We start from the raw sequence: 14,341 nt of genomic DNA on the forward strand, positions 1-14,341 counted from the left end.
TGGAGCACAGTAGCCAGGTTTGGCAGGAACCTGTTACAGTAACTGACAAATACTAAAAAGGACCATAACTGTGACACGTTCTTTGGCCTCGGGGCATCCACCACTGAATTAATCTTCTCAGCACCCTTGCATAACCCTTGTGTGTCAATGGTCAATTGTATGACCACAGTAATTGATACTTGGTTTAAAGAATTCACACTTGTTGTGCCATGCCCTGAGCTCCTAATCTTCTAATCTTTTTAACACTCTCTTGGGATTTTGGAGATGCTCCTTGACATCCTCACCCATAACAATGATGTCATCCAGGTAACACTGAGTGCCTGGACAGCCTTGTAGCACCTGGTCAAAAGCTTTCTGCCAGAGTGTAGATGCAAAGGCTATTCAAAAAAAACCCTGTTATAGTGATAAAGACCTTTGTGAGCATTTATGACAAGAATTACTTTGGACTCTTCCTCTATCTCCATCCGTGGGCAAGTCTCAGCTGTCCACTTTGCTGAAGCATTTCTCTCCAGAAAGGTTTGCAAAGATATCTTCTATCCTGGGTGGAGGGTGTTGAACTACTTTCAGTGCTGGGTTGATGGTGATCTTAAAATCAGCACAGATCCTGACAAATTCATTTTTCTTGGCTGCTGGAACCACTGACACTGCCCATGGGCTCCACTCAACCTCCGAAATGATTCCTTGAGTCTCCATGTGATTTAGCTCCCTGGCTATTTTATCACGGATGGTATGAGGCAGCAAATGGGCTTTGCAAAACTTGGGTGTGGCATTTTCACTTAACACTATCTTACTGTTGAGTTTTCCAATCCCATCCTTGAACTGCTGTGGCACCATCCAGTAGTTTTCTTAATTTGCTTTCTGCTGACTCTGTTGCAGGGGCTGTGGCATGCAAATGGTGGATGGATCTCCAATGAAGTTGTAGTTGTCTCAACCAGTCATGCCTCCAAGATGCTGGCCCATCTGTTTTTACCACGTGCAAGCCCAATGTAGCTTGTTGGTTGTTGTAATTCACTGTTACAAATTAACTTCCCATAGGAGTTACCTTTTCTCCAGTTTAAGTTCTTAGTTGGATATCTGCAGGATATTTCTGTATCTTTGAAATGCCATTCAAACTCATTTTATGTAATGACTGAAACAGCTGAGCCAATTTTCAAGTTCATTTTAATTACCGTTCACTTGTGGTGTGAGCCATATTGCTTGCCTCTTGTTAGTTTTCACATTGTAAATCTCAAGGCTACCCAGTCATAGGTCCCTCTCATCATTATCAGATTTTTCATCAACAGCATGCAGATTAGTGCTATTTTTGAAACTGCAACTTGACTTTTTACTTTTTCTCTGCCCTGAGCAGTCCATTTATTTTTGTCTGCCTGACATGCTCTTTGTATGTGTGCTACTTTCTTATATCTTCTGCACTTTTTGCCTTTAAACTTGCGTTGGTCTGGGTTATGTGAGCCTCTGCCACATTGCTAACACAATTTGTTCGGCCAGGCTGGTTTCTGTTTTGACCTTGCAATTTTGTTCACACTCACTTTCATTCCAGATTGCAACTCAATTGTGTCTCTGGATGCTGTTTCCATTGATACAGCAATTTCAACTATTCCTTTGAATTTGAGTTTTTCTTCAGTTAGAAGTCATATTTGAATGCTTCCTTATAAGATTCCACAAGCTAAATGATTTCTCAGTCCATCCTTAAGCCCATTACCGAACTGATATACTGTAGCTCAGACAAATTCTTCAATTTAGCCACATAAACTGAAGTGGACGCTCCTTCCTTTTGACTCCACTTATGAAACCTAAAGTGTCCTACAATCAAGAATGGTCTTGGTTCTAAACATTCCTGCATTACGTTCATAATATCAGCAAAGTTCATTTTGGCTGGTTCTGGTTGGAGCTGTCAGACGTCTGTGCAAACTTTGTTTTTCCTCCGATTACATTCAGCAACACTGGCACTCATTTCTTATCGGCTATTCCATTTGCTTTAAAATACTGTTCAATTCATTCAGTATACATCATCCAATTATCTGTCATGCAGTTGAACACATTTACCTTTCTAATGTAGCCAGTCAGTTCTGCTTCTTAAAAACTCACTGTTTAGGAGCTCGTGGCTATACCCACTGCTTATTAATTTCTTCCATTTTCTGCCTTTTTTTAAACGTGATTGTCTCTCTCCCGTTCCGAAGAAAAAAAACATACTGCACTTCAACAGGTAGGTAGTCATCTCGGGTTGTTTTTAAAATGTCCTCATCGCCACTATTATGTTTTATAACTTCAGAAACTAATCAAATGAAAAACACAGGAGCCAGGTATGTTTTGTCTACTTAGTTTTTCTTAGTGAGGCACTCACATATGACATGGTGGTGTAATGACATATGCTATTCACGTACTTTTTACTGGTAACCCATATGAATTATCTAAACAACAAAGAATGCTTAATCAAACAATATATTTACAATATTACTCAAATACTACTGAAACATTAAATGCACTAGAGTCACTGCCTGTAACTTAAGTAATGCAAATATTTCTTGTCACTTTCCAGCAAATGCCTAAATATACCGATAAGTCAGCTCTGTCCTGTATTGACTTCTAAACCTGGTTTAAAATGATAGCAACACACATCAAAGTTGCTGGTGAACGCAGCAGGCCAGGCAGCATCTGTAGGAAGAGGTGCAGTCGACGTTTCAGGCCGAGACCCTTCGTCAGGATACCTTTATATAGCATGAAGTTCAGTCTGTAGTGCAAATGAAACCTGGTACAGCCGGAAGCAGTTTAAAGCTCAACCGTTATAACGTGAGAGGCCAAAAGGCAGGAAAAACAAAGGCTTGGGCTTGAAGAACCAGTGATCGCGTGCATGTGTGCAGGATCAGCAGTCTAATCAAGGTGCGTTTTATTGTCAAAGTATGCAACTCTGATATTTGTCTTCTCCAGATAGCTATGAAATACTTATGAAGAAGTAAAAGAAACAAAACTCGCAGACCCCAGTATCCCCCAGCCACCTCCCCCGCAGAAAACGAACGACAAGAACAATCTCCAACCCCTCCTCCGCAGAAAAAAACAACATTAATACAATCCAGAGCCCCTTCCCCACAGAAAATAAACAGCAATACAATCCCCAACTCCCAGCCTGCAGAAAAAACAGCAACAATACAATCTCTGAACACCCCACTCGCAGAAAAAAAGGCAGCGACAATAGCAAAACATCCCCACCCAAACAGAATAAAACAGCAACCAACCCACCCACTTGCAAAAAAAATAGTGACAGTGGCATCAACGAATCCCTACACCCCCCCCGACACACGAAGATCACCCACCCGCCAATCGGCCACGAGAAAGAAAACACCAAAAAACTGAAGGAGACCAATATGAAGTTCAGTCAAATCACATAAATCTCAGAACATCGAACAGTTCTTCCATGACTCAGAACTCATGCCTGGTCTGAATGGTGGCCTCCGGAGGGAGTGATCACTGACCCTCTGGCCTCTGTTGGGAATGATTGCTGACCCTTTGGCCCTGTTAGGAGTGATCACTGATTGAGCTGAATGCCATCATCCTGGTGGCCTCAGCCCAGTCACTCACTGACCAGGTCCAAACACCTTCACCTCAATGCTTCAATCTTCATCGCCGCTTCAAGATGGAGTCGCTCATGACCTTGCGTCCCGTCTGTTTTTTTTTCCACGAGCCAGCTTGTGTTCTCGGCCCTTGTCGGGTTCTTGTCTCTGATCTCCACGAGTCAGCTCTCCGGACAGAGCATAGCACTGGGTCCTTCAATGGAGACGCAAACTGTACATCACAGACACCAACAGTTTACCTAACACAAGCAATACAAAAAGAACAAGCAGAAGGCGTAGAAAAAGTGAAATAATTTAGAAGGTTTGCCATCTGAGGGCGTTGCTGATTGGAATCGTTAATCCAGTACAACACTGCGGCCTGGCCAGTGGGATGGGGTGGGTGGGCTTTCCTCAGACATGTTTCCATTTTCATCATATCTGAGCATCTCATGTTTCTATTTGAGCGCTTTTGACTAACACTCACTGATTTTGCCCATTCTTACTCATGATCATAATGTTTAAGTACAATTACGTACAATTAATCTCCTTGCTATTCTCATGGATGTTTTCTGTAACGATTCACTTTCCTGGAACCTGCCGTGGGTGACAGTGTGGGGACGCACATTACACTGCTGTGGCAACTTAACTCTACTGATCTCAATTTCTGAGAATGGAATTTGCACTTTCTTCCTGTGACCGCATGGGTTTGCCTGGGTTCTCCGGCTAACTCCCACAGCCCAGAGAAGTGAAGTAGGTCACCAGGCTGCTGTAAATGATCCTTTGTTTGGACAACTCATAGAAGAAGATCGGGATTGCAGGGATTGGTGAACACGAAACACGAAAAGTTATCCGCGCTTTGGCATTGGTCAGGTTGCAAGGTTGCCAGACATGAGTTCCAATCTGTACAGCAAAAATACTCTTTGTTGTTGGGTGTCTCATAGATGACTTAAATATCAGTTAGCTTGAACTTGAAGTTATAGGGAATCATGGAATTGCAGCGAGCCGGTATAGTCTTGATGGGTTGAATGCCCTCCGAGGTTGTATGGAGATATGAGTAACTTGCCCCTTGGACACAGTCGTGTAAAATGCAATAAAGTTCCAGTGGTTAATGCTTGGGAAATAGAATTATGATTAACACATCAATATATATTGCATGTGGTTATAGATACTGATTAACCACTGAGCAAACAAGGCCAAGTACATCTTCAGTGTTATGAGCAACTTGCCACTTCTTAATTTGCAGCTAATTCCAGATAAAATTTAACACACAAGTTTAGTGACATTCTCACTAAACTTTAAAGCCTGAATGCCTGCAGTTCCCTTCCATTTCAGATCACACACTCACTTTGATGGGTTCATTGGTAGGCGCTGACACTTGCTGGGTTTTAGATTTCCTCTCCTGGTTGTTGATTCTCACTGGGATTGGTTTCTATATTCTCCACTATATCTCACTGTTCCAGAGCTATAGACTTTTACTTCATCAGAGCAGACCATTCCTCCAAAGTTCCCTCTAATTTTTTACAGCTGCGCGGACCAACCATTGCTCTGAGGAGGAAATTTTTACATGGCCTGAAAACTACATGGCAGTTTTTTTTGTAACATGCATACTATGAATATTTAGAATTTAAAGATTACTTACCATAATGTCAGAATATAGAGTTTTTTACACCAAACAAACGCAAATCACAGTTACAACACAGGTGAATGATGTCAGGCAATCAAAACCAACTGACACGCACAATGGCAAAAGTAAAATGCTTTGACTAGACAGCATTGGTATTGAGCAGGCCAGCAGTTTATGAACAATGAGCCACCGACTTCCATTCTGTTACAATTAGTAACAGTATTGTAACTTGAAACATGAACAATGTAAATACGTTGAAGCTCTAAACTGTTTCAAAGTAAATGTTTATTATTTATAAAAAATTTTCAATTACATTCATGAACACATAATTAGTTATAGGATATTTCACAATTATATTAGCCTATATTTCAGAATTGTACAGTATATAAATAATTTCAAAATTATATTAACATTGTATAAAAGAAAACAAGTTGTGTGGTATCAAAGGCTATGTGTGCGGGAGCATTTCCATTATCGTGTGGCTATGCACCCCTGCAGCTTAGAGGGAACAGTGCCTTCATCTCACCATGTCTATGTCAATCATCATGACTTTTGATACAAATGCCATACCTTCATTAATTCCATATCTTTCTATGTCTCGCCCTTTCACGTGCCTTTCAAATGCTGTTACAGTTCCTGCCGCCACCAACTTCTCATTCATAATACAAACTAAAAGTTTAAAGTACAAAGTAAATATTATTATCAGAGTATATATATGTCACCACTTACAACCCCGAGATTCATTTTCCTGTGGGCATACTCAGCAAATCTATAGAATAGTGACTATAACAGGATTAATGAAAGATCAACCAGAGTGCAGAAGACAGCAAGCTGTGCAAATGCAAATATACATAAGTAGCAATAAATAATGAGAACATGAAATAACAAGATAAAGAATCCTTAAAGTGAGATCATTGGTTGTAGGACCATCTCAATGGATGGGTAGATGAGTGTAGTTATCCCCTTTTGTTCAAGAGCCTGATGGTTGAACGATTGCCACTGTTCTTGAACCTGGTGGTGCAAGTCCTGAGGCTCTTGCACCTTCTACCTGATGGCAGCAATGAGAAAAGAGCATGGCCTGGGTGGTGGGGATCTCTGACCAATAGATGCTGCTTTCCTATTACAGCGTTTCATGTAGATGTGCTCAATGGTGGAGAGGGCTTTAACCTGTGATGTACTGGGCCGAATTCACTACCTTTTGTAGGATTTTCTGTTCAAAGGCATTGATGTTTCCATACCCGGCTGTGATGCAGCCAGTCAATACACTCTCCACTACACATCCGTAGAAGTTTGTCAAAGTTTTTGATGACATGCCAAATCTCGGAGGACTCCTAAGGAAGTGGAGGCACTGCTGTGCTTTCTTTGCAAATGCATACTCATTGTGTGAAAGACTTGACCTTCAAATCCCCTTTAAAGCTATTCCCTCTCACCTTAAGGCTGTGGTCTCATATTTTAGTTATGTCTGCTATGGTAAACAAACACTGGCTATCTACCCTATCCATGCCTCTCACAGTTTTATACCCCTTTATCATTTCACCCCTTAGCCCCTTCTGCTCCAGCGAAAACAAACACAGCCTATTCTATCTCTCCTGGGAACTCAAGTCATGCAATTCAGGGGGTTCTTGTGTGAAACCTAGACGGTGAATAGAAGGAAGAGATTTATCGGCATATGTATCTGTAATTTCAAAGCAGATTAGATACAGAGTAACGCTTGCTGTTTCCCATTTGTTGTATTGTTTGCCGAGTATTTCTAGCAGCATTTAGCCAACGGATGTTGTAAACTAGTAATCCAGATTCAGGGTCATGACATGGCCATTGCTTTAGATAACTTCACTGAAATTCTGAAGGAAAGGCTAAGGAATTCATTGATGCTTAGTACTTGTCAAATAAATGACTTCATTTCTTTCTCTTGACTTTGTGTATTTATTTCGTTTCACTGTGTACTTGATCTTTGACTTCTGCAAGTCAAAACTGAAGTAATTTAAGACCTCAGAATGATAGGAGTCGGGGAGTGCTCACCATGTAGGATGATTCACCCACAGCTGGTGATAGTACAACGGATTCTGGTTAATTGGGACACAGCCAGACCAGTACATTTTGGCCCAATTAAGCAGCTGCCCTAATTAGCCACAGTTGCTCAAAATAGTTAAATAGTTAGTAAAATAGTTAAATAGGTATAAAAAAAGACAAACTACTGTTTAACTGAAGAACAAATTATGTATTGAAATGAAGTACAGAACAATTTAGAATACTAGCAATACTATAAAACTGTGTATTATTTCCCAATCGTTATAGACGGAGGAATTCATCAGGTGTATGCTGCTGTTTTTTTTATTTACAGTAAATGTAAAGGAACGTTTGTCCGCTCTTGGACTGTACTCCTTGGAGTTTAGAAGAATGAGGGGAGACCTCATAGAAACATTTCGAATGTTGAAAGGCATGGACAGAGTGGATGTGGCAAAGTTGTTTCCCATGATGGGGGAGTCTAGTACGAGGGGGCATGACTTAAGGATTGAAGGGCGCCCATTCAGAACAGAGATACGAAGAAATTTTTTAGCCAGAGGGTGGTGAATCTATGGAATTTGTTGCCATGGGCAGCAGTGGAGGCCAAGCCATTGGGTGTATTTAAGGTAGAGATTGATAGGTATCTGAGTAGCCAGGGCATCAAAGGTTATGGTGAGAAGGCGGGGGAGTGGGACTAAATGGGAGAATGGATTAGCTCATAATAAAATGGCGGAGCAGACTCAATGGGCCGAATGGCCGACTTCTGCTCCTTTGTCTTATGGTCTTATGGTCTAAATGAACAAAATCAGTGCAGACACCTTGTGCAGATGGTTGGTCGTATCTGTCAATGTCAGGAGAGCTGTGCGGCAGAGTCTTTTAAAGTGGAAAAGCTATCACACTGGGGCAGTTCCACTCTCTTGGACTCGGAAGTCTGAGTCCAGTGGAACAAGTAGTTGACACAACCTGGGGATTTCCTCAGTTGCAGTGGATGACCATGAATTCTGTGCCTTTTCATGCCCTTCGCTCTCCCCAAAGCGTTGCAGGATCTTCCTGTCGATCCCATCTGCCCGATCGGCTGGAGCTGGCTGAGCAGTCTAGTGGAGGCATGTTCCTACCTCACTGGAGCATGAGGCTCGCTGGCTACCCTCACCTCGTTTAGCTTGCCTGTTGAAGTGCAATACTGGGGTGCAGCTGCTGTCGCATGCAATCAGCTACTTGGACCCACAGGTCTGAGCTGAGTGTCTGGTGGGGATCAAATATAAGTGAACTGCCCCAGGATGGACACAACAAGGCCCTTCACCAGAGGTGCTGCCCCTCCCTGGATAGATAATAGATTGCCTTCATACAATGCGCTCGATGTTTGCATCTGCAAAATCTTCATTTTCATTGTAACATTCAGTATGATTGTTAATACCTTCAAATTATTCATAGTTCCTAACTTCTTGTAAGTAGTGAACTTGTTCCATTTTCACTCTTGTCTGTTTCTGACATCTCCAAGTCAGAATGCATAATACCACTGCTTATTTCCGCCAACTATCAGTGACAAAAATCACTGCTTTTTGATCACAAACACGTGCAAGTGATGCTATTTAAAACTGCTTTGCTTTAAGCATGGTGTAATGTCAAACTGCCACACAAATGCACATGACTGACACTAGTTAGAAACTGTTCAGCAACAGTCTCCTGTCCCAATTGAGCGGCATAGTCTCCCAAATAAGCAAAGGGAATCTTGGCTATTTTCTCGATTAGTTTTTGTTCTTTAGGTGTTGTTCCAAATAAGTGGCTGCCCCAATAACTGATGGCCCATTTAATTGGAATTCACTGTATTACCATACCACCAGACTAAAAAAACTACTTTCCCAAGCAGTAAGGCTGATCAACACCTCCACCCACTAACTCCACCACTACTTTATTATTTCCTGTCAATCACTTTATATGCAGCCTAATGTCATACAATAAATGTATATTATGTATTTATATTTATTGTGTTTTTATTACTGTTGTGTTCATTATCTTATTGTGTTTATTTTCGTGTTGCATTGAATCCAGAGTAACAATTATTTCGTACTCCTTACACATGTGTACAGGAAATTACCTTAAATAATCTTGAACCTTGAATCATGCATAAACAAATCTCACTGATAACCTGTTTCCAAGATCATTGTAGGGTGGTTGGGGCACTGGATCTGAAATGGTAGGCTGACTGCAGTAACCAGGTTCATAATGATTAGCAAAAATAACAAGCAGCAATAAAGGAAGTTTTTCTTAACAGAAATGTGGCAGTAGCAGCTTTAGTCGCAACTTTTAGAAGGAACTGGATAAATATATGAGAAGAAATCATCTGCAGGGCAATGAAAGAAAAATACAGGTGAAGTGAGACTAATTGAATTTGACCAGTTAGTTTTGGGATAAGAGCAAGGCAGACCAGATCTGCATTTATGCCACGTTCCTAGCTGTTCTGAACTTGTACTGCTGCAATGCGTTTTGCCCTGATTAAGGTATTCCCACAGTGCCGCTAGGAGGTAGCTCCAGGATATAGAGCCAGTGATGATGAAGGACTTTTGATATATTCCCAAGTCAGGTTGGTGTGCTGCGTGGTTGGGAACTAGCGTATGTGATGTTCCCATAGGCAAGGGTATCACATCTACTTGCTGCCCTTTCATGTATTGGTAGTAGAAGTCATACGTTCAGGAGCTGCCACAGCCCAGTGGAGCGCAGCTCAAAATAAGGACTCCAGAACTATATAACCTTGAAACCCTACATCCCCATTGATCGGTTATTTTTGCGTGTGCTGCTTTCTTCAATCCAGAATGTTACAGAACAGAAATTGGTAGAAATCACACTTGTTTTAAATGTGGGAGAATGACCTATGCAAAGTACCTGTACTGGTGCTAAAGTTCGTGAGGATCAGGTTTAATTTGCCTTTAATTTGGAAACTAGAGAGCTTTTGTCTATTACACAAACAACATTACAAATTGGACCCTCATCACCAAGGGAATTACTGAGCCAGGGCATTGTGGTTCTGTGCCCCAAGAACTTGTCGGCTATGAATCAATGCTTTGTAGAATTATACTGGTGTGATTCTGCATCCTGAAAAACTGGAAATCCTGAGACTACCCAAAGGTATGTAACCACTGACACTGCCACACCTAGGTACAAGTCAGCTCTGTCAGATCTGGCTTCAGCCAAGGGATTGCCACAGCATCCTGTGGTAAAGGATTTTTCAAACCTGAAAGTGTGATTGTTTTGGATGTCTGACATTGACTTAGGCCTCAACATTCTTGGGAATCCCAATTTACTCCATCTTCTTAAAACAAGTTGCCATTCTTCTCATCGGGCAAAATTGTTTGTGGACCAGGAAGAGCGGTCGAGTGACCATGGCTGCAGACCCTGAGGTACTAGGACTTGACATTTGCTACTGTCATTTGGTCTGTGGGGCCAGTAGTAAGTCCTAGTGCCCAGTGCCAGGTCCAGATCTGCAGAATCCAACAAGTGCTGTCAAATACTCATCCAGTGCAGGCCTCAGGACCCACTTGATGCAAGGCCTGGGGCCCACCCGATGGTGGGCATGGATCGGGAGCCCAGTTGCAGCTGGGACTGGAGATTTGTCGGGGCCTAAGACTCGGACCCAGGAAAGGTAATACTCAAAGATCAGAAGCTCACAGGGCATGGCAGAGCCCAGTCTTTCTGGAGCTACTTATGTGAGAACCCCTTAGAACTCAAACCCTGTGAGATAATCCCTGCACCCTGTAAAACAATATCCCACGGCACTGTAGATGTGAGATTCCGTAAACAGTACAGGATTCCATCTGTTCTGGTTATTCCATTTGAAACCGTGCCCTATATGGGCCAAATGACTCTACTGGGTGGATTTATATAGCTTCATCCATACAGCAATGATGCAGGACTTCCTCAGGGCAGTACATTTTATCTGCCTCTGTTCTCTGTTCTTTAGCACCATTCCCCGGGTTCTGATTTCCAGAAAGAAGTAGCCCCTTGTATGAGAAAATGCAATACAAATTCCATATCATATATCTACTTTTATTTTTGGCATGTATCTTCCATACACCGCAGAGTTCCGACACAATGTGAAAGTATTGATCATTTTGAGAAGAAGAGAAATCAGACTTCACTGCATGTGAGGCAAAGCAGAATCCAGGCAAGGTAACACAGAGGTGTAATCTGATTATCAAGGTGTCACAAACATCCTTGGTAGCACAGTGCAGACCAGGATTTGAAGCCCATTTTCCAGCAACCACATATCTTGCAATTGAACTACTGTTGAGCCAAAAAAAAGATAGCAAGGTATTTCACTTGAATTTTATCAGACAATTGCAGGTACTGGATAAATTATTTGATCAAACCAAGAGAAACTTGGCTAAAGGGGTAGAATTTTAAGCATTGATTTAAAGAAGGGTATCCTCTCTGAGAACATGTGAAATTTTTTGAGAAGATGACAAGGAGGTTGCTGAAGGTATTGCATTTAATGTAGTACATATGGATTTTAGCAGGGTGCTGTACATGGCAAATTAAGAAGATCCCTGTAGGATCCAAGGAAAAATGATATGTTGGGTTAAAAGTAGAAAATTCTGTTTTCTCAGTGAGACTCTTCTCCATTTAGTTATGTGGCATTATGGAACAAAACGAAGCACGTACTGTATGAACACTGTGGAAAATCAGCAGCAGTAGAAACATCTGTAATTTCATGTTTCAGCATATCGCTCACCCTACCATTGCTATCAAGGCGGTGGATCAATTGTGTTTCAATAGGGGCCTGCCCAGCTCACTATCAGCCATACACAAAAATGAGGCTGAACCTGCAACACAGCACTAAACAGCACCAGAGCACACACTAGATGAAGCTAAGTAGATAAAGCCCGCAACCGATAGATAGGATAATGGCTGAATCTTCAGTTCGTCCATATCTTGTCATCAGATGTTCTGGAAAATTAAACAACTAATAAGAGAAGCTGCATACAGAGGTGGTGCATACTAATCTTGTCCAGTGTGGGAGCCTTTCCTTGGCAGTCAGTACACTTACTAGTGCCAAGTACCCATTATCGACATCCTTGGGATCACCGTTGACCAGAACCTCAACTTTACCTGCCACCGAAATATTCTGGCTGCAAGATTGGATCCAACGCTGGGTATCCTGAAGTGATCAGCTCACTCTCTGACACTGCAGAGTTACAGGTAGGTAGGGCGGAGTGAGGCAATTGAAGCATTTGTCACTCTCAATTATAGATACGTCACCATATTTATTATTGTATAAAAAAACTAGCATGATTTTAAGGAAAACAACACAATATTTCGAAATAAAGGAAGACAACCATCAACTTCTTCTGACTCGCATTTATCACGCCAACAACAATTAGATGACCTCATCCTTGTTTCTTTTCAGTTTGTGGAAGCCTGCTGTGTATAAAGTTAGATTATGAAGACACGCAGTCCTCTTTTATTGTCATTTAGTAAAGCATGCATTAAGAAATGATACAATATTTCCTCCGGTGTGATATCACAAAACACAGGACAGACCAAGACTGAAAAAACTAACAAAACCACATAATTATAACATATAGTTACAACAGTGCAACAATACCATAACTTGATGAAGAAGTCCATCAGCACAGTAAAAAGTTCAAAGTTTCTCAAATGTCCCACATCTCACGCAGACAGGAGAAGGAAGAAAAACTCTTCCTGCCATGCCGACCACAGTCCGACTCTGAGTCATCCAAAAACTTCGAGCCTCCTATCAGCTCTCTGACACCGAGTACTGAGTGCCATCTCTGTCCGAACGATTCGACCTTAATCTCGGTCGCCAACAGCAGGCAAAGCTGGGGATTTTGAGGCCTTCCCTCGGGAAGATTTCCAACTGCGCAATAATAACAGCAGCGAACTGGCGTTTCAGAAATTTCTCCAGATGTTCCTCTGTGCTTTCACGTCCGTCTCCATCAAATCAGAATTGTCCACGGCCCCTACTTAACGGATACGATATCATTTTTCACCCTAGGGCTGTGCACATGCGGCACGCTGCTCTCTCCCCTCCCGCCTGATGCTACATCTTCTACGCTGCAACTGTAAGTCCTTTATAAGATTATACAAGGTAGCGAAAACTGCTATATAAATGCAAAACGTCTTTCTGCCACACTGTAAACCTAAACAATAAGGGATCAGGTGAACAAGGGGCTCATGCAATCTAATTTGCTTCATTCTGCTTCTTTGTGTAATCCTGAATGCAGGATTGGAAATAGACCATGGTGTTCTTCTGTGGCATAAACAAAATGATGTAGCATTTTGGAATAAAATATCCCAGAGCAATACTAAAGGCACTAGTGACAGTTAGGAAAGTCTGTATGAACGAGGTGTACCTCTCCTGATTGGGGGTGACCATTGATGTCATGAACAGGATGTAATATACAAAGCAGATCATCATACTGAAGGCGATGAACTTAGCCTCATTGTAGTTTTTTGGTAGGTCTCTTCCCATGTAAGCAAAAAGGAAACATGCTACAGTGAGAAAAACAGTGTAAAGAAAACTGAAAGAGAAGACAACGATATTACCAGTGTTGCAGTCTAGGACAATTGATTCCTCGATGATGTGGCCATGAGGACTGGGTGGGTCTGTGATTAGCCACACGGCAGAAATGATGATTTGGATGAGAGTGCTTAAGAAGATGAATATGTACTGCCCATTATACTTAACCCAATACTCATGGGCCTTAGGTAGCTTGGCGGCCAGCTTGAACATGCAGACAATTTGGAAAGACCTGACTAAGATACAGGACAGGCAGATGGTGAAGCTCACCCTGAAGAATGGCTGCCTTATTTGGCAGAAAACTTTGCTTGGTTTACCAATGTAGAAAAACACACAGGAAAAGCTACAAATCATTGATATAAGCATGAGAAAACACATTCTACCACCAGCAGACCTAACAACTGGAGTATTGTAATTCAGTATAAAGATGACCGCTATGACAATAGTCAATAAAAGCCCACCGTTTGTCAAAACTAATAGGAATATCGAGAAGGCGCTTTGCCATTCCAGATACTTCAGATCCCATTCCAGGCAGCGATGGCTCTTTGGAGGTGACCATTGGTGCCAGGAACAATCCACACAACAGTAGGGATCTGCAAAAAAAAAGGTAAATGTGATTAAACCACGAGG

The 14,341-nt window shown here is 41.8% G+C and overlaps 1 protein-coding gene across 1 annotated transcript in view; it reads right to left on the bottom strand.

Moving 5' to 3' along the window:
- Nucleotides 1-13,123: 13,123 nt before the first annotated feature.
- The window catches only part of tas1r1 (taste receptor, type 1, member 1), a 28,391-nt gene continuing 27,173 nt past the window's right edge, over nt 13,124-14,341 (bottom strand). The window contains exon 8 of the mRNA XM_072244762.1: nt 13,124-14,304. Within this exon, the coding sequence (XP_072100863.1) occupies nt 13,373-14,304 (932 nt within the window). The 3' untranslated portion in view covers nt 13,124-13,372. The remainder of the gene's footprint in view (nt 14,305-14,341) is intronic.

The sequence above is a fragment of the Mobula birostris genome, chromosome 27 (genome assembly GCF_030028105.1).
Source record: "Mobula birostris isolate sMobBir1 chromosome 27, sMobBir1.hap1, whole genome shotgun sequence".
NCBI lineage: Eukaryota > Metazoa > Chordata > Chondrichthyes > Myliobatiformes > Myliobatidae > Mobula > Mobula birostris.